Source organism: Panicum hallii, chromosome 3 (genome assembly GCF_002211085.1).
Source record: "Panicum hallii strain FIL2 chromosome 3, PHallii_v3.1, whole genome shotgun sequence".
NCBI lineage: Eukaryota > Viridiplantae > Streptophyta > Magnoliopsida > Poales > Poaceae > Panicum > Panicum hallii.
The window spans coordinates 18,195,565-18,214,399 of NC_038044.1; the positions used below are offsets into that span (position 1 = coordinate 18,195,565).

General features: G+C 44.1%; 3 protein-coding genes across 4 annotated transcripts; 1 reads left to right on the forward strand and 2 right to left on the reverse strand.

The window, feature by feature from the left end:
- Positions 1–1,167: 1,167 nt before the first annotated feature.
- LOC112887990 (putative UDP-glucuronate:xylan alpha-glucuronosyltransferase 3) lies at positions 1,168–6,255 on the forward strand. 2 transcript variants are annotated; one of them, XM_025954301.1, is made up of 5 exons: positions 1,168–1,305; positions 1,927–2,057; positions 3,786–3,983; positions 4,090–4,727; positions 4,922–6,255. In XM_025954301.1, the coding sequence occupies exons 2-5, from the start codon at positions 2,017–2,019 to the stop codon at positions 5,941–5,943; spliced, it is 1,899 nt and encodes a 632-aa protein (XP_025810086.1). In that variant the 5' UTR covers positions 1,168–1,305; positions 1,927–2,016; the 3' UTR covers positions 5,944–6,255. The 2 variants fall into 2 exon arrangements, with proteins under 2 accessions (XP_025810086.1, XP_025810085.1); XM_025954300.1 differs by lacking the exons at positions 1,168–1,305; positions 1,927–2,057 and adding an exon at positions 2,245–2,875.
- Positions 6,256–9,095: 2,840 nt separating this feature from the next.
- On the reverse strand, positions 9,096–13,159 carry LOC112888147 (protein trichome berefringence-like 7). Its single transcript, XM_025954506.1, has 4 exons — positions 12,035–13,159; positions 11,077–11,235; positions 10,022–10,299; positions 9,096–9,411 (listed from the first exon to the last, which is right to left on the reverse strand). Exons 1-4 carry the CDS (start codon positions 12,916–12,918, stop codon positions 9,389–9,391), a joined length of 1,344 nt encoding a protein of 447 aa, XP_025810291.1. The 5' UTR covers positions 12,919–13,159; the 3' UTR covers positions 9,096–9,388.
- A 557-nt stretch (positions 13,160–13,716) lies between these two features.
- LOC112887996 (DEAD-box ATP-dependent RNA helicase 17) lies at positions 13,717–18,138 on the reverse strand. The gene is made up of 10 exons (XM_025954308.1): positions 17,785–18,138; positions 17,263–17,335; positions 17,069–17,178; positions 16,327–16,470; positions 16,135–16,243; positions 15,676–16,040; positions 15,512–15,585; positions 15,058–15,362; positions 14,461–14,707; positions 13,717–14,261 (listed from the first exon to the last, which is right to left on the reverse strand). The coding sequence occupies exons 1-10, from the start codon at positions 17,912–17,914 to the stop codon at positions 14,013–14,015; spliced, it is 1,806 nt and encodes a 601-aa protein (XP_025810093.1). The 5' UTR covers positions 17,915–18,138; the 3' UTR covers positions 13,717–14,012.
- Positions 18,139–18,835: the final 697 nt, after the last annotated feature.

Here is an 18,835-nt window from a genome sequence, read left to right on the forward strand (position 1 = left end):
AGAATCGAGCAATAAATTTGGTTATTTAGCGGAACTTTGTCCATAAGGGATAGATCTAACCAAGTTTTAACATCTTATGTGCCTTATTTACCCGGTACAAATAGTTGTAGGTGGTGTGTCTATCAATAACGAGGTTCTCGTGGTAGCTTCACTAATATCAAGATATATTGGTCCAGTCTCTCACTCTCTTGTAGAAGTTCACATGGGTAGTGTGTGCGTGCCTGTGTTAATAAGGGTGAGAGCATGTGAGTGTTTGTATGTGTTTTGCAACAAAAAAGATCCATTTAGATTTATCCCAAATGATTTTTCAATTTTAATTATCTAATGAAGATTGGTATTACTAGAATCACCATGAAAAATGCCCCCACATCATATAACTCTTTCCATTTAGAATAACATTTTGCTTAAGAGTAGGTTGTTGATATTATTGCATATCCATTAGCTGAATTTGCTTGCTTTAACAAAAAAAGGTTCTGCTTAGAAAAAGAAATGTTTAGCTTAAGAAAAGAATTGTTCCAGATTAAAAGAAAATGCTATTGAAGCAGATCTTGATAGTTCAATGTAGATCTAGTGCTCCAAAAAACATGACTTATAGATAAGTAATATCTAAATCACTTTCCAAGGAAATAGTCTCTTAAGATAATATAATTTTTTTTATAGATATTACTAGATAAAGTGTTATATTGAAATCTGTATTGATGTCCTAGTAGACATATTTCCAACTAGCACTATAGCTGCTTCAAAATACCATTAAATTTAGTGAACGAAAATACAGATATGCACTTAGCTTGCAGATTGTTTGTCCTCCAATTTCTCGAGGCACCTCGTCACGCCTGCATGGTCCATTCATCTACAACCATTACGTATTACTCATCCGCACACTCTCAAGATAGTACCCAATTGATCACTCGTTGCACCCGAGCAGAATTTTGGATGTCTTTTCCCTGGAAAACATCTATTCTTCCAAGGAAAATTTCCCACTACAAAAGCTAATCCCGTCTCCCAGGTAGCGCATGGCCCCCGGTAAAGATTAGGCCTTGACCCGTAGTACAGTCCAGGACGCGCGCCTAATAATTGGCAGAGGGCCGGGAAATCCATCGCCATGGCCGCCCCTCGCGCAGCCGCACCCTCCGTCCATCTTCCTGCACATATATAAAGCTTCTCACCCTCCTGAGCTCCCACGCCGAGTTCTTTCTCTCTTCCAGATAGAGAGAGAAAGTGAGTTCCAGCGAAGCAGCCAGCAACCCAGCCGGCCACGCCTTCCTTCTTCCTCTCGCGGATTCAGAGCTCCAGACCTCCTTCGGGGTAACACAACCCTGCTCTTCCCTGCCACGACGATCTCTTTGTGTTTGTCTCTCGGCCTTGCGGTTTCGATTTGGTTTCGAGGTGTTCTTGTGAGTCCAGAGCCTTCTGCTCCTGCCCGATGAGTGTTCTTGGTTCCGGAATGGCGCCGGCATTCGCCTGATCCTCGATCGTTTCCCGCTCTCCTTTTCCGATTTTTTTTGTTCGTCTTGAGGATTCACAGTAGAGCACCTTGTTTTTTGTTTTCTCGGGGTTTTCGACGCCGGGCAGGCCCGTGTCAGAGCCATGTCTGCGTTGGGTCTCCCAACTCGCAGTTCCCCTCGCCTTTTCTTTTCTTTTCTTCCTCTGCTACTTCCACTGTCGCACAGTTGGTGTTCGTCTCCCTCACTCCCCTGTTCCGTCTTCTGCGTTCGCGACGCACCGCGTTAATGCTCTCGCTTCTTTGCTTCAGGTTTTCTTTCTTTGTTTTTATTCAAGGGATTAATGCTCGCATCGATTCTCTACCTTTTTTCTCTTTATATATTTCTGTTGTGTTATTGTCGCTACTAGGGAGGTTGTCCTGGTTCCGGTGGCCTGCATGTTTTACATGACATTGTCCCCCCGCGCTTCGTGTCGCGATTTCAGGTGCGAAGCGGCGCAACGGCGACGGGCGGCGGCGCAATCGCCTTCTCGGGAGCGGGAAGCTTAAGCTGAGCGGCGGCGCAACGACCGCCGATGGGGCCAATGGAGCCGCGCTACCGTCCCGCCGGCGCCCCGTAAGATCTCTCCCCCCCTCCTCCCTCGATCCCAATCAAAGCTGCTTCCTTTTTTCCTTTCGTTCTTCCTCCTCCCGCGCCGCGCCGGTGCGGTGTGCATGCCGCATTAGATAGGCGCGTCCGACCGGACCAGCCGGAGGAAGACGACGACGACGGCAGCGGTGACGCGTCTCCCCGCCTCCCCGTCCTCTTAATTGTTGGCGCCGTAGTGGTTGGTGGTTACGCCTCCTCGCCTGCGGCCTCGCATTAACGGCAAGAAATCTCCCCTGTGCTCCCCATCAATCCAGTCCTCCAGCGCTTGCCGATCAGCACCCAAGACCGCATCTTCAGCATGCCAATTATAGGGTAGTGCCATTATGTGGATCATTAACATCCTGCTTAGCTCGCTCGGTGGACTCCTCCTCCAGTCCTCTCCCCACTACTGACAGTCCCTACTTGGCCCCATGGAGGACTGCTCGTCTTCGTCGCCGATCCGTCGGATTGCCGGACGCGTCCGTCTCCACTGGATCCTGGTCTCGTTTTCGCCGCTCGCTTTTTACCTGGTCGGCCGTCGGCGATTGCTGCCCGCTGCTGCGAGGCTTGACTTGTGGCGCTGGACTTTCGATTTCGGCAAGACGCGTGACGTGTACAAGACGTGGCCTTGGCGTGTGCTGCCGACGGATGAGTTCAGCATGCTTGGATCATCCCGGTTACCTGCACGGTAGTGCTAGCAGTTAGTCTGAGTTTTTGGCGACTGCTCGTGGATGCCGCCTGAGTATCAAACAGCTAATCATGGTTGGGATTTGGAGGATCGGTCCGGGGTCATGTGATGGGGTTAGGTATAAAGCCGCCTTTACGATTTAGTAGTATGTGCTTATGCTTATTGTTCCTTAAAATTAAGGTTGTGACAGTACAAGTCTACGCGATTTCTTCTCTGAATTTTTTGCCGTGCTCAGCGGTTTTTTTAGTTCCTTTACACTTCATATTCTGATTGGTAAACATCTTTTGGCGTGGCTCACTCACATCCAACTATCGGATATACTGCATTTTTCTCTCTTTTTAAAGGGTGTTCTTTGGGTGCTTTCATCTGTCATTATTGGGCATTTTCTGCCCATAAAGTGGTTGTGCCTATCAGCATTCCACTTATTTGGACTCATGGCAAACCTAAAGGATGATATCATAGCACTGCCTGTACATGAAAACGTTTATCTAGTCTATCGTCTGGCCTATCATGAGGGGAAAGTGGGACTTGAATGTGTTGCAATTTTACTAGTTTTAGCAGCTGTATTCAGTTGTTTGCAGTAAGTACTTCATGAAACATTTTGGCTACTACAATTTCCGCTTGTGCTGATGACCTTTTTAGTAAAAGTGTAAGTGCTTCCCTAAAAGAGGTCTCTCCAAGTGTGTCACACAAAGATGATCGTACAACCATTCGACCGGGCCTATACATATTGTTTTTCGCTTTCAAGTGATCATGTTACCTCTCCGTGATAATAACGCGAATCAAAGTGAAAAGGAAGAAAATGACATATACCTTTGTGTTCAAGAAGGAACTTCAGAATCTGTCTTCTTGTAGAATCAGCACTTAGTAATTTATTTTATTGGCAAAGCAAGCTAATATAAGAAAGATGTCTCCTTTGATCCTTTTTTAATTCCACGTGTCAAGCATAGTACATTGATGGCTGATCTTGTCTGATAAAGGAGCTATTGTTTTTCACGACTAAGTTGTGCTTCTAATACCTTCTGCAGTGAGGATACAACTAAGAGAAGGACCTCTAAAAGCAAAAGCTTCAAAGATGTCGAAAATTTTGAAGTTCTTGTCCTTGAAAAGAACTGTGATTGCAAGTTCAAATCTTTGAAGATCATGATCATAGCTATCATTTCTGCAACAGTTCTTACCCTTATAACCCCAACCTTGTATGAGCACCAATTGCAGTCAGCCTCCCGGTTAGTACAATACAACTTGTGTTGTTAATATATTTCTGTTGCGGAAAAAATATGACAATGCCGATACATGTATGACTGTGGCCTAATTCTAGTTTATGCTTTGCAGGTACGTGGATGTCGGTTGGATGTGGGACAAAACAAGTTCTGACCCACGATATGCATCATCTGTTGATGTTCAGTGGGACGATGTATATAGAGCATTGAGGAATCTAAAAAGTGGTAATCAAGATCTCAAAGTTGGACTCTTGAACTTTAACAGCACCGAGTATGGCTCTTGGACACAGTTGTTACCGGATAGCCATGTTTCCATAATAAGACTTGAGCATGCCAAGGACAGCATTACTTGGCAGACACTGTATCCTGAATGGATCGATGAGGAGGAAGAAACTGAGATACCCTCTTGTCCATCTCTCCCAGAGCCCAATGTTCGAAAAGGTGTACGCTTTGATGTCATTGCCGTGAAGCTTCCTTGTACCCATGTTGCGGGTTGGTCAAGAGACGTTGCACGGCTCCATTTGCAGCTCTCAGCAGCAAAATTAGCTGTGGCCTCTTCGAAGCGCAATCACAAGGTCCATGTGCTTTTTGTAAGCGACTGCTTCCCAATTCCGAATCTCTTCCCGTGCAAGAACCTTGTGAGACATGAAGGCAATGCTTGGTTATATAGTCCTGACTCGAAAGCATTAAGGGAAAAGCTCAGGCTTCCAGTCGGATCCTGTGAGCTTGCTGTTCCGCTCAAAGCAAAATGTAAGTTGCTTATTTACTAAGCGTCAGCACACTGAGTACAGTTTTTTTCAACTCAAATATATTTGTGTTCTGTTTAATCGTATTTTTTTTTCTTAATATGGCACCATGCATGAAGTGTGCATGCCAGTTTTTACTTATTGTTCTGATCATAAGTATGAACTTCCAGTACATAACATCTGTTCTTATTGCTGCAGCGAGACTTTTCTCAGTAGATCGAAGAAGAGAAGCATATGCAACAATACTGCATTCAGCAAGTGAGTATGTCTGCGGTGCTATCGCAGCAGCTCAAAGCATTCGCCAAGCAGGATCAACTAGGGATCTGGTCATCCTTGTTGACGAGACCATAAGTGATCACCACCGCAGAGGATTGGAATCTGCAGGGTGGAAGGTCAGAATAATCCAAAGAATCAGGAATCCAAAAGCTGCGCGTGATGCTTACAACGAGTGGAACTACAGCAAGTTCAGGTTGTGGCAGCTGACTGACTACGACAAGATCATCTTCATCGATGCTGACCTCCTCATCCTAAGGAACGTTGACTTCCTGTTCGCGATGCCAGAGATCACTGCAACTGGCAACAACGCAACGCTCTTCAACTCCGGCGTCATGATCATAGAGCCTTCCAACTGCACGTTCCAGCTGCTGATGGACCACATCAACGAGATCACGTCGTACAATGGCGGAGACCAAGGTTACCTGAATGAGATTTTCACATGGTGGCACCGCATCCCCAAGCACATGAACTTCCTGAAGCACTTCTGGGAGGGCGACAGCGAGGAGATGAAGGCGAAGAAGACTCAGCTGTTTGGTGCAGATCCCCCGGTCCTCTACGTTCTCCACTACCTGGGCCTGAAGCCATGGCTGTGCTTCAGGGACTATGACTGCAACTGGAACAATCCCCCGATGCGCGAATTCGCTAGTGATGTCGCGCACGCCCGGTGGTGGAAGGTGCACGACAAGATGCCCCGGAAGCTCCAGTCCTACTGCCTCCTGAGGTCACGGCAGAAGGCCGGGCTGGAGTGGGACCGGAGGCAGGCTGAGAAGGCCAACTCTGAAGATGGCCATTGGCGCCGCAACATCACTGACTCCAGGCTGAAGACCTGCTTTGAGAAGTTCTGCTTCTGGGAGAGCATGCTCTGGCATTGGGGCGAGAACAATAACAGGACGAAGAGCAGCCCCGCTACGACGGTGACGACGGCGAGCTTGGCAAGCTCATGATCTGTAGATATACAAACAACTTCCCATATGGCAAGCATACATGCATAGCAATAGCTCGTATAGGTACCTATGCTTAGGTCTTTGCTATACAAAATACACCCCTCCCTGTTGCTGTCATGGCTGCAGCTCTATGTCAGCTGCCGGCCTGCCTCGATGGCTAACGATTCTTTTGGGTTGGCTGAGATAATAAGTTACTGGTACATGTAAATTTCCCTGCTGAAATTCTGTGAGCGTGAGTGAGAAATGCATTTGTACAGGGCGCCAGTTATTAAGCGGTTACTGCATGGAAAATATGGCTAGTTGTACAGTGTACACCGACAGACATGTATAGCACTACCCGCAAAAAAAAGGCATGTATAGCACAACAACTTACCGACAGTACAGAAACAGAGCAATGCAAGGTAGTCGCGCGCGCAAATAACACGGGTACGTAGTTTTTTCCATGCTAACATTTGGATTGTTTAGTTGTTTCATTATCATTAAAAGCACATCTATTTAAATGGTTTTGTTTACTTGTTTCATTAACATTTTTTGTCAAGTAACCCAGACATTGTCTCTTCTTATCATCATATTATATGGCGTGTAACATGAAATCATTTTCATGATAAAAGGGATTTACTTATGTAGAATCATAGTTTTTCAATATCAATTGAACGTAATATAACCATTTTGACTTTAACTTTATTTGGTTTCTCCTTTTGTTTCCATACAAAATCAAGGTTTCTTTTGTTCTATTCGAATAATGTAATCAAGGTTAATTGAACGTAATATAACTATGCATTCTTTATTTTTAATATTGTCCCACACAAATAATATAGTTAAATTTATTATTTATCTTTTTATAATTCTCTATCCAATTCATATTATATTTATAATCGATCGATATACAATGGTTTTAGGGTTCATGTGATCAGTCATTATTAGTATCCTTTAGTTTATCTACAAATGGTGTAATTAAGAGGAAACCACGAAACATGGATATAAATTTGATACATACTCTTTTATTCCATTTTTGATCTTAAATTGTCTTCTTACATATTAGTTTATATGTGCCCTTTCTTTATGTGGTTTTCTTCTTAATACATATGAAAATCTAACTACCTGTTAATCTATTTAACTCTTTCTACTAAAAGCTTAGGTATTTATTTATACCTATTTATATTTATTTTACATAAACTCTTATTTGACTATTTTAATTTTGAAACCATTTGAATGCGTACTTTCCTTGGAGTCAATGTGGATGCTTAATTTTACTTACTTTATTATTTTTAAAATTCTTAAATTCTAAAACCGTTTAAACAAAAGTATAAGGAATTCGTCCTCAGGGCACACCACAATCTCTATCGTAGGTCAGCTCCTTCCTTGTGGTCTTTCTTTTCATCTCAACGGCACCATGCACCGTTGCATGTTACCTTGTGTATTCACCTGAGCCTCTACCTTCGTCTAGGTGCTTCACCTCCTCCTCCATCATTCCGCGCTGATGAACAATGACGTTTATACATGGCACACTATTCACGCCAATGACATGTCTTCTTGTAACATCAATATTCTGTTGACTTTCTATAAAAGATCATTTGTTGCATTTACTTGCTTGCTTTTGTCCACTTGTTATTTTTCTGGAGTTCCTAGTATTGTAAGCATTTATCTAATCTTTTGGATTTTTTACCGGAAAATTCTCTTAATCAAAATATGTTAGAAAACTGAAATCCTTCTATTTAGTTTAGGACATACTCCAATCAGTATCTGTGTCTATTGTTGACGGGCCTCCCTTTTGCGCGTGCTATCAGATTGGCTCGTACACCACTCAAATTTGGCTCAACCTCTGGCACCTTTAGCATGTACCTAGCAGTAATAACTTATGCCCATGGGCTTCTCCCGTCATTATTGCTCCCCCTCTCAGTCACCATGAACACGGGAGTATTGACCACCTCCTTATCGTAAAGCAGTTCATATTTTCTCTTCTTTTAGCTTACCACTCTCATATAGTCGGTCGAGTCGGGCTAAAGAATACCCGTCCCTTTTCCTTTAGCCCAAATTTGACCCGACCATCAGGCTAGATATTTTTGGCCTGAGTCCGGTGCAACATGTGGTCGGGTCGGGCCAGGTTTGGCGGGTCAGGTAAAATCGGACTTTTCTGCGCATTTTCTAGATCGGCTCGAGTTTTTTCATGTTTTGGGTTAGAAAAGTTGGTCCGAGCTTGACTCGGTTTTTATGGCAGGCTACAAATCTCAGTCCAAACCCGCGCAATACATTAATGGGGCATTCACTTTTTTGGTGCTCTCATAAAATTGAATTTTTTCCTTTTTAACACTATTGTATTAAGATAATAGATACTAGACATGCAAATTTTGCCAATTCAAACGAAAGGGAGAGCTTTTTGACAAGGTGTCACGTGAATGTTTGTACATACAAGTTGAAACACAAAGCTGATGTTTTTTTTTTGCGCTCCCACAAATTTTATTTTTGACAACATATAAAATGAACTGCCAATTTAGTAACAGTTCATAGAATGACTGCCAATGTTTTCTAATCCTTAGCAACCAAAAGAAGTGATACAAAATATACACCTCTGGATGCATGCTTAACCTTGTAGACAAGTTAAGAAAGAAATAATGTTGAAGCCCATACACAAGTAAGGGTAGGTTGAGTATATTGCCGCAATATTCACCCCGCCATGTTTCTCCAACCTTTGCAATTCGGACGGTAAAAAAAAAATCAGTTCAGCCTGCATCCAACTACAATAAGAAGAGTTTTAAGCAGGTGTTAAGGTTTTGAATTTTTAGAGCATGGGAAGAATAAACTAGTCAAAGCAGTAGCAAAACCATTTCTATGTTTGCTTGCCTCCAATCAAAGGCGATGCCGTTGTAGGTGCAATCTCTAGCACTGCCACTGTTTTGTACCATAAATTTAGTACACATATTCAAAAAAGCATGTATAAACAGTAGATAAATCGCTCCAAGCTACGGATCAAAAAGTCAGTTTTCCAGTCCATCTTGAAAGCGCCCGCTCAGTGGCTATTTATATGAACTTCTCTGGTGTTACAAGGAACATTGCATTGGTTAGTATTATACTAAGCATGCAAACTTTGCAACTCAAATTGAACTGGGCACTTTTTTTGGCAACGTATCAAGTGAATGTTTGTACATTCTGGATGAAACACAAATTTGATTTTTGATAATAGAAAAATGAAACTGTTAGTACATACAGGTTGAATGTCAATGCTTTCTAATCCTTAGCAACGAAAAGAAGTGATACAAGCTGTACATCTCTCCAAGAATGTGTCACTGTGTATACAAGTCAAAGAAGAAAAGAATGTAGAAGTCCAGTGACCAGCTAGCAGATACAGCTGCATCGTCCAGGACGTATGTTAATCCTCTACTATACGTGACAATGTCAAATGTCACAATACACAAGTGGGAGAAGATTGAGTATGCTGCCACAGCATTCACCCTGCCATGTTTTGCCAACCTGTGCAATTTGGACGTGAAAAAAACCAGGTCAACTCAAATCCAATTACAATGAAAACAAGCTCAAGTTGAGGAACGAAAAATTATTTTGTAACACTTGAAGCAACTCAAGCCGCATCACATACTAACAGAGGTAAAAGAAAATATACTAGCACACCCATGTATGGACAATTACTGATAAATGTATATGCAATGGAACAATATTTGGAAAATTGTAACTTAAGACTTTCCAAAGTAGTATCGGCAAAGAGCTCTGGATCATTCCAGATGGATTGCTTGACTGCAGGTTATCAAGAGTCAACTATCATAGTCTAAGCCATCTTCTCTCGGAGCAACCTCCTATTCCCCTTCAAGTAACTGTGAATCTCAATATTTTTTATTGGAAAATCTCATGTAATAATATTATGGTTCAGTAGAGATAGCAAGTGTTTATGCATTGTGTCTGCAAGACTCCAAAACTACAACACCCAGTAGATGCAGCGGAATAACACTATATTTCGCAACCGAAAGCAATTTGTGATACGATGAAACTGTCTGGTTGAAAAACATCACTTTTTCCCTCACAGTACTCATAGAAAAGAAGAAACATCTTAGCATAGATAACAACTCACCATTTGTCAAAAGGTAAGAAAATACGAGTTCATTCCAAGCATCAGGGACTCCCGGCAGACACCAGTGGCTGCAATCAAGTACAGTGGGAGGATAACTCCAAGTGCCAACATGAGCATCACTTCTGAACGCTCCCATTAAAGTTACATTTAGAACTGTTATAGGAACTTTCATGTTGGCCACAACATCAGCAAGTGTAGCCCCAAATTCACTCTTATCGTTTCCTTTGGCCTCTGATGAAGGCTGTTCTGTTACCTCACATACCTTTTGGCTCGTGTCCCTGTCAATGGAAAGAGCACTCTTGTCAGTTCATATAGAATAGCTACAGCACAGCAAACGATGAAAAGAACCAGTAGTACATAATTTCTCGCAATAATACTACCTTTTGTGCTAATCATGCTCGTGCTAGACCATATCATAATTTTAGGAATGGAGAAAATGAAGTTTTTCTAGACGAAGTATAAGTTCCGGCCTCATGCACCAACTAGAGATGCATACTGCCATACAGAAAAAAAATGAAGTACAATTGTGTAGCAAAACAGTGAAAAACATCAAATGAAGAGGTGTGGTGATAAGGTATCTGTAATAACTAAATGCAGTGCAATCACAAATCGACCCTGGAAACCGTAAGATGTTTTTGCAGTTTATTGACGTGAAGCATTTTACAACTCATGAATCATAATGTAGATAAAATCAAGCATATACATCAGTACATATGTCTTGGTGTAGCTATAAGACACATTGCACAGTAAAGTGGACTGACTACAGATTACATGTAGTCAAAATGGATTGTGATCTCAAATAGCAAAAAAAAAAGATTCACTATAATTAGATCGGTGCAATTATCTATGGCGCCACTACCAATTTACATAAATAAGTAAAGGCATAGCAGTATATCATTTTAATAGGACTGAAAATTACATGGCTATCTAGGTTATCAAGGTACATGGGTGAAGTTAGTTTTTTAGGATCGTAGATTAATAGCTTTTCTTCATGAGATTCAAATGCCTAACAACCATAATTATCTTTCAGAGTTTGAGTTTGTTATAGAACATACCCCCAATGGGATGGCTCATATGTGCGAAAGAAGACATGTGTTCGGTTTAGATCAACTCTTTTTTCTACCCACGAGGCCCAGGTCTCCAATGCCATCCTGAAGCCAGCATCAATGGATGTACCTAGTTTAAGTGAACGTCCGGCCTGAAAATAGCAACCCCTGTTGGGAAGACCAAGTCAGAAAAAACTGCTTAACTGTTTACCTTGTGTTTCAGTTACCATCAGTAAACCAATTACGGATACATAAAAAATTGAAGATGAAGAAGACTATGTCAAATGCCACTTGGTGAGCTAGAAACAAGCAAAAGTAATTTGACTATGATGTGAACACAGTGTTCTGTGGAAATAAATGGAAAATTTGTTGAATCGAAGGCACATATACATACAACAAATAAAATCAATAAGTTGGCAATTTTAATGCTGCCATTTCAAGATCATGTAAGGCTGCTTATTCAGTAGGTCAGATGAAGGTAAAATCCTATGAAAAAGGTTGGTATTGCACAGGATGTGCAAGGCACTCACATTCACTCTGTAGCCCCCCACCCTGACACCCAAGTGTCTGCTGTATTATTGGTATCCATGTTAAGTAGACGCATACATCACTCCTCAAAATTCAATATGGTACCACTGTACCAGACTCTACCTCTAACTAGAACATGATCTAGGATTCTATCTCAAAAATAAGGTGCAGTAGCTATTTTTTAGGGGATGAGATAAGGTGCAGTATTGAAAATACTGGGCAGCAACCAGAGTATCAAATAGAACAGAGCTACTTGTCTTTTCTGAAATAAAAAAGGTATCCGGAATTACCTATTCAACCATGAATATAGTACACCGGTGGGCAATGCTAAGAAAATGTGAGTGGCAAAGCAGACAGACTGACGAACATTACTGAAGCTACTACACTTTTTTCAAGTTTTGAACTAGAAGGTAGAGTATATCAATGCAAGGGACCTTACGTATCAAACAATTTGGTCGGTGTCCACCAATGCCCGGTGTTGAAAATCAGAACGTCTGAATTCAGCCACTTCCGGCTGAGATTATCCATCCTGTCCAACCTCAATGTGGATTTGACCCTCTTTGGGGCATGCCGCGGGGCAGGGTGCTGCTGCACGAGGAACACCGAACGGAAGAACTCCACGGTGAGGCTGTGCGACGAGAACCTGACCGCCAGGTGCCGTATTATCTTGGTGATCTCGTTCCCGTTCACCTCGAAGACGGTCCTGGGGTCGTCCACCGCGGTCATGAGCATGCAGATGAAGGACTCCCACTGCGTGCGGCTCATGGAGTCCCCCACGAACACCACCCGCTTCCCGCGCAGCCGCTCCAGCGCGGCGCGGGCCGCGAACCGCGGCACCTCGCACCGGCGCGGCTTCCACCGCCACTTCAGGTAGCCCGTGTCGTTCCGGCCGTTGGCGAGGCAGTCGAACCCGCGCTCCGCGAACGGGCACTCGGAGCTGTTGTAGAGCGGGTGGCGGCCGGTGTAGTCGGGCACCCAGGTTCCGTCGAACACGTCGCACCGCCCACCGCCGGCGCCGAGGCCCAGGCCCAGGCCGGCGTCCCCGACGAAGCCCGCGGCGTCGACCGCGCGCCCTCCCCGGCCGACGTAGCGGAAGACGTAGAGGTAGAGCGCGCAGGAGAGCACCAGCGCCGCGGAGGCCAGGAGGAACGCGTGGGCTGCACGCTCCAGCGACGCGCCCGAGGGCGCCCACCGCCACCTGCGCCGCAGCGCCGCGAAGGCGGTCGCGGCAGCAGAGGCGCGCGGGCTCCCGGACCCGGCGCCGCCCCGCGCCGCGACGCGCGCCGGGACGCCCCGGCTCGAGCCCGCGCTCGCGGTCACCATCTCGCCGCGGCCGCTGGGGCCAGATCTCTCATCCCTAGACTCCCCGCCCACCAAATCAGCAGTACGCGGCGGTCGCCGCCCGCCCCGGGTGGCCCCGCGGAGACTGCCCGGCGTGTGGAATCCCTGGAGGGGCTCCAAGCTCGCCTCGTGGCGTGGGTGCAGTGCCTGTGCCTCCGAGCCGGCTCCGCCCGTGAGCTCGCCTCTGGCGTGACGGCGGGAGCTGGTGGAGGCGGTTGAGGCAGTAGCTGGATCGTCTGGTTCCAGCGAGGCGCGCCGCGGTCACTGCAACGTGGGGTCTGAAGCGATGGGGCCCACATGTCTGATGGGTTCGTGGTGGGGAGCACGTTGGAGCAGGCAAAACCAAAGGCTTCTGGAATTTGCCTGATTGGTGCTTGCAGCTTGATCCGTGCAGACTTTGCGCTAGGGGAAGAATAGCCAGGTTACCTACCTGACCAGCATTGAAGCAAAAACTTTCCCCTTTGCTTTCTGTTTCCTGGAGATGAAAGGTATAGAATACCGTGAGTAGGATTAGTTCATGAAATTGAAATTCAGATATCGGGTGTGATTGGGGTCTACTAGTTTACTCTGACAGTGACACTGCACGATTTGTCTATGGGGGCACAAGAAGGACTCGGTTGCGTCATCCATGACCTAATTGCAGAGTAATCCGCGCGGCTGGCTACCTGATTAGTTTGCCAACAATCCATTGGGCGCGCACACCAACAATGAGGCTAATGGTTCTGATGGTTTCTGAACAAATCGTTTGTCAGGTGGTGAAAGTCGGGCGTGAGATTCTGCTAAGAAAACCCATGTGGGTACTAAAATAATGCATAATGTCATCTCAACAACATTGTGCATCCCTTGCTAGTTGCTACATTCAAACCATGTTCGCCAAAATGAAAAAGTAGGCTACATTCAAGCCATTATCCAAACATGGAATCTCTCGAACAAAAACAGCCATGACCAGGGCTCTACAGCCCTAGCCATGATGTACAAGTAAACTTCAGGCCCCCGCGGCTGTTAGTTCCAAAACTGGTGCGGATCACATCATCCACGATCCAAGTCAAGCGGCACGCCATTTCAGATGTGCAGGTTCACTTCTTGGAGGGGAGCTTTCTCCTCTTGGCAGGCTGTTGGCGCTTCTGCTCCTTCTTCCTCTTCTTGAGCTGCACCTGGTGCGACCTTCCCACCAACGACGGCTGTTCCTTCAGCCCGAAGCTCCTCGCTACGTGCCCCAAGTGGAGCTTCTTCACCATGAAAATCTTCTTCAGTTCGCCTCGGTGGGCAGTGTAGGCCCGAATCCAGGAGCAGAAAGCGTCCCTGGCAAGCTTCTTTGTTGCATCCTGGAAAAGAATAAAGAATATCACAATATGTTATTCACAGATGTGTGATATCCATTGCTTAAAGCTTAGTTTACAATATTCATAACAAGTAATCAGCAAAAGCATTTCAAATGTACACGTCTGCTCATCATGGAAAGGTGAAATATAATATTAGCCAAACAGTCACTTGAGGTAGAAGGAAAGAGAAAATATGCATTACCTCAGCAGCGACGAAACCCTCTAGTGATCTCTGCAGAGACATTATCCAAGGGTGCATGTCTAAAGATATTATCTTCCTTTTGTGAGGTTTCTGTCCATTTACAGGAAAACTATCCAAAACCTTTTGAAAGGGGTACTCTGTCAGTGATACACCGTGTGACTCCAGATCTTTCAAGTAGTCAAGTTCAATAGGCTGCAGAAACAGGAGAGCCTCCCCTTTTTCACCAATCCTTGCAGTTCTTCCAACCCTATAATGAAGTGCATAGTGTCATTAAAACATAACCAGTAATGGCAAAGTAGAATGCTAACTATCTTTGTTGCTTATCAATTGGGCGTCTAGCATCTTCCCAGGAAACTATAAAACAGAATAGCAAGTAAGAATACACTGCACAACTGAGTTAGTACAAGCAACCTGCTAGATAAAAAGATACACTATGACAGCAGTGCAGTGAACACCAGAAACATAATACGGAACTATGTAATAAGCAAGCAAAATGCAAGGCGCGTATTTTGTCCAGATCCGATACACGAAATTACAAAGGAGACAAAATACACCAAAAAACTACAAGTGCATCAAACAAGGAGATGATTCAGGTACCTGTGAACGTATTCAGAAGCTTCCCCTGGAGAATCATACTGTATGATGTACTTGACTTTTGGAAAGTCCAAGCCTCTAGCAGCAACATCGGTAGATACAAGAATTGCAGATTTCTCAGAACCAAAACCCAAAAATGACTTTTTTCGATCATCCTGCTCCATACTACCATGCAAACGGAACACTTTACAACTAAGAAATTTTTGCTTCTTATCCATATCAAGTTGTGGGCCAGAGCTCCATTCAAGCTGGCTGAGTACCGTGTGGTGGAAATCAACAGAGTCACAAGTTGACAAGAAAATAACAACCTGCAAAAAAGCAATGTAAGCTAACTCACAAGTCATAATAGTTAGGAGTCCCAGGGCTTCCAGGACCTATCTGTGGCAAGTGAAACTTTAAGTCAAAAATTACAGTTCAGTGAAATTTAAACCGCTTCAGGACATAATATGCAACTCACCTTCTGAGAAATTTGTCTTTCAAATAGAGATTTGAGAATCGACAGAAGAACTGCAAGCCTTGAGCCACAGGAAACTAAATAAAAGTAAAGCTTTGTTATACCACCTAAGGAACAAACGACAAGCATGAACTTTAAAAAATTTAAAGCAAGCAACTTGTTTCTACCTTTAACGTATCTTTGGACCAATTGTGCAGGAAGCTTGAAATCATCAACTGCATGTTCCAATACATCATTTTGCTTTTCCAGTATCCCGTCCTCCTCATCATCAGATAATAGAGAAGTATGACTGTTCCCTAGCGTGTTCGATTTCCCTGAGGGCTTCTTTTGATCATCAAGGCCAATCATCACTGGATTCTTCAAACTAATTTTAGCCAACCGATTCACCTTCTCATTAAGAGTTGCAGATAACAGAAGGTTTTGCCTTCGGATATGCTCCCCTTTGTTTTTATTTTGATCAGGAGCACCATTCCTTGAACCCAAGTGCTCTAGAATATCCTCAACTGCTTTCCCAAAACCAAGTTCAAGAATGCTGCATTAATACAAACATAAGTGTGGTAAAAGTTGTGCCCATTGAACAAGAAATCTTATTCGGAAACCAAATGATGAGACTATTGCTATCAGACCTGTCAGCTTCATCAAAAACTATCCAGCGCAAATTTGAATAAACAAATGACGCAGTATGCTGCAAATGGTCAAGGAGGCGCCCAGGGGTAGCAATGAGAATTGATATTCCTAAATAAATGTCCAGAGTCAAAGCATGACATCACACACAGGTACATTTGATTCCATAAATGACTTTACCGAACAAGATATACCTTTTCGCAGCCTTGCTTTCTCTTTTGCTCTGTTCTCACCACCCATGACATACCCAGGGACAATCCAGTGAAAACGATGAACCAGCTGCTGCGCAATCCCATAAACCTGTAAGCATAATTCTCGCGTTGGCACAAGAACCAACGCTACCATCAAACAATTAGTAATGCTAATCAGTATTAGGGGGTGTTGAGGGAAGAATAGGTCAGTAGAGGGTGGGTTTTGTTCTTCATTATACAGCATGATGCAGATATACTAGATAAGTCATAATTAGTCATTGATCGTGTGTCAGATGATTTCTTCTGGTTATGTTTTGAAATATATTCCACTTGTCAGCATCATTAGGTTAGCTGATACAGCTGAAATTGCATTGGAAATAACCATAAAGCTGAATCACATGAAGACAAGCACTTCAATCAAAATAAAATCCATGATGCATTAGCAATTTTAGTCCGCTGTACTTTTCACCAAGGTAATAACAAATGTAGCAGTGACTTCATTTTCTTCTCCAAACAAAGATGTAGAATACATGAACAATTTCTGCAGAAGATCATATAATGATAGACAAACCAGCACTTGGTGTAAGGTTATACAGAGAGGAAACAACAAGACCAGCTTTACTGCACTAAATTTTATAGACATTGAGATAAGGAAACCGACATATTCTGGAGGGGAAACTGAACTTATCCATAAAATGCAGAACATGAACATAAAAAAAGGCCCAAGTGCCCAACAAGCAATTACCAAAAGTTCCATGAGTTCTATCGACACGAGGCTCCCTCATCTGGAGAAGGTGAACAATAGGTGCAAGGTACGCAAGAGTTTTCCCAGTGCCAGTTGCAGCCTTCACTAGCCTGAAATTAGTAGTGCAAACATTATTCCTTTTTCTTTAAGAAAAAAATAGTTCGATTAATGACTTGTGGTAAATTAGAGCATACATGTGCTGTCCAGACATGGCGACAGGAATTGCCTGAGCTTGAATTCGCGTCGGTGCTTGGAAACCCATCTTATCTAGATTAAAGAAATGAAACCAAATATTCATTTAGCAAACATGAAAATGCACATCCTTTTTGCAGACTTTTGTGCATTTTGCTGCTCGTTATGGAACAGATAACCAGGGAGCAGTCATGTTTTATGCAGAATGCACTCGACAACATATAGAAACACTCTATTAGGGCACCAATTTCATCGAGCATGACTTCTGCGCTAATTCGATTAAAATCCACAAAGGTAATTTGTTACTCCAATTTGTGCATAAAACTAGGAAGGTGGGATTGTGCCAAACTCGATTTGACATTCAACAAATAAGAAATCGTAACGAAGCTAATAACCACAAACAGAAGCTGATGGTGCTAGGAGCAAGATTCACAACCGAACTCCCAAATCACAATTGAAACCAAGACAGGCAAGAGAAAAAAAAAAAAGGAGAGTGAATCTGTGAAGGAAAGATAAAGCCCGACCTTGAAGGTGGGCGCAGAGGGTAGGGTGGAGTCCGAGGTCGGCGAAGGAGCATGATGCAAAAAGCTCCTCTCTCCCCTCCTCCTGTGCCGCCGCCGGCGGCGGCGGCGGCTTGCCGAGCTTCTTGGGCATAACGGGGAGGAGCGGCGATGGAGAGGAGAGGATGGCGGCGACCGGGGAAGAGCTCGTCTAGACCTCGGGGGTGTGGTAGGGAGAGCGGCGGCGTAAACAGCTGGAGATACTGGAAAAGGCGGCGCAGATGGAGAGGGGAGCGAGTTCCCGCGGCAAGCCGGCTGCTAGGTTTGCAGTGGCGCAGCCGTGGAGCTAGCATACTGAATCTGAAAGTTTGAATGCGGTTTATTTTTCTCAATTTTGTCTAAAGTTCTAGTGTAATTTCTGAATAAAGCTTTATTTTGGGTTAAGCTGAGGTGAAGATTCCTTTCTAGATTTGGCGAAATCCATATAAATTTCTGAAAAGTTTAGAAAAAATTAAGTTGTGGAAAGCTATATTCTATAACTCCACAGCCGAAGCGCAAGGGGGGTTTGGATCGTCTATTTGGCAGCTTTCTCATCACGTTTGGAGCGGACGGATTTAACGTCATCATCGTAGATCTCGTCTTTCACTTTCGTCGTACTCCTACGACACATAATTCAGAAGCCGCATGAGAGCTTAGCCCTTGGTTGACAGCCTCTCGTCGTTATTGGAGTGAATAGATTCAACATCCTCACCATAGGTCTCGCCTTCTCTTCGGTCAAAGCAGTACGATGCATAATTCAGGAGCCACACGAGGGCATCGCCGGCGGCCTGCAGCTTCTCATCAGGCTTGGAAAAGTATGGATTCCGCAGCCTCGCCGTAGTCCTCATCTTTGCTTCCATCGAAGGAGTCTGACGCATAGTCACGAGACGCGCGGGCCGCTAGCAGATAAGTAACCCTCCATCAGAATGTAGTGGAGAGATGTGGAGGAAAAAAATCAGAAAGACAAGACTGATCGAATGATTTGAAGAGAACATGGCTAGTGGCTTAGGCTATCTCCAGCAATATCCCCTAAATC

Bases quoted from the DNA above. Each gene is read 5' to 3' on its own strand.
- LOC112887990 (XM_025954300.1), top strand. From the start codon at position 2,829: ATGGTTGGGATTTGGAGGATCGGTCCGGGGTCATGTGATGGGGTTAG. The intron at 2,876-3,785 runs GTATAAAGCCGC...TACCTTCTGCAG, and splicing joins GGGTCATGTGATGGGGTTAG to TGAGGATACAACTAAGAGAA. The intron at 4,728-4,921 runs GTAAGTTGCTTA...TTATTGCTGCAG, and splicing joins TGTTCCGCTCAAAGCAAAAT to CGAGACTTTTCTCAGTAGAT.
- LOC112888147 (XM_025954506.1), bottom strand. From the start codon at position 12,918: ATGGTGACCGCGAGCGCGGGCTCGAGCCGGGGCGTCCCGGCGCGCGTC. The intron at 11,236-12,034 runs GTAAGGTCCCTT...TCTTCCCAACAG, and splicing joins CCGACCAAATTGTTTGATAC to GGGTTGCTATTTTCAGGCCG. The intron at 9,412-10,021 runs GTGAGTTGTTAT...CAAATTGCACAG, and splicing joins TTCTTACCTTTTGACAAATG to GTTGGCAAAACATGGCAGGG.
- LOC112887996 (XM_025954308.1), bottom strand. From the start codon at position 17,914: ATGCCCAAGAAGCTCGGCAAGCCGCCGCCGCCGCCGGCGGCGGCACAG. The intron at 17,336-17,784 runs GTCGGGCTTTAT...TCTTTAATCTAG, and splicing joins CCTCTGCGCCCACCTTCAAG to ATAAGATGGGTTTCCAAGCA. The intron at 17,179-17,262 runs GTATGCTCTAAT...TACTAATTTCAG, and splicing joins GCCATGTCTGGACAGCACAT to GCTAGTGAAGGCTGCAACTG.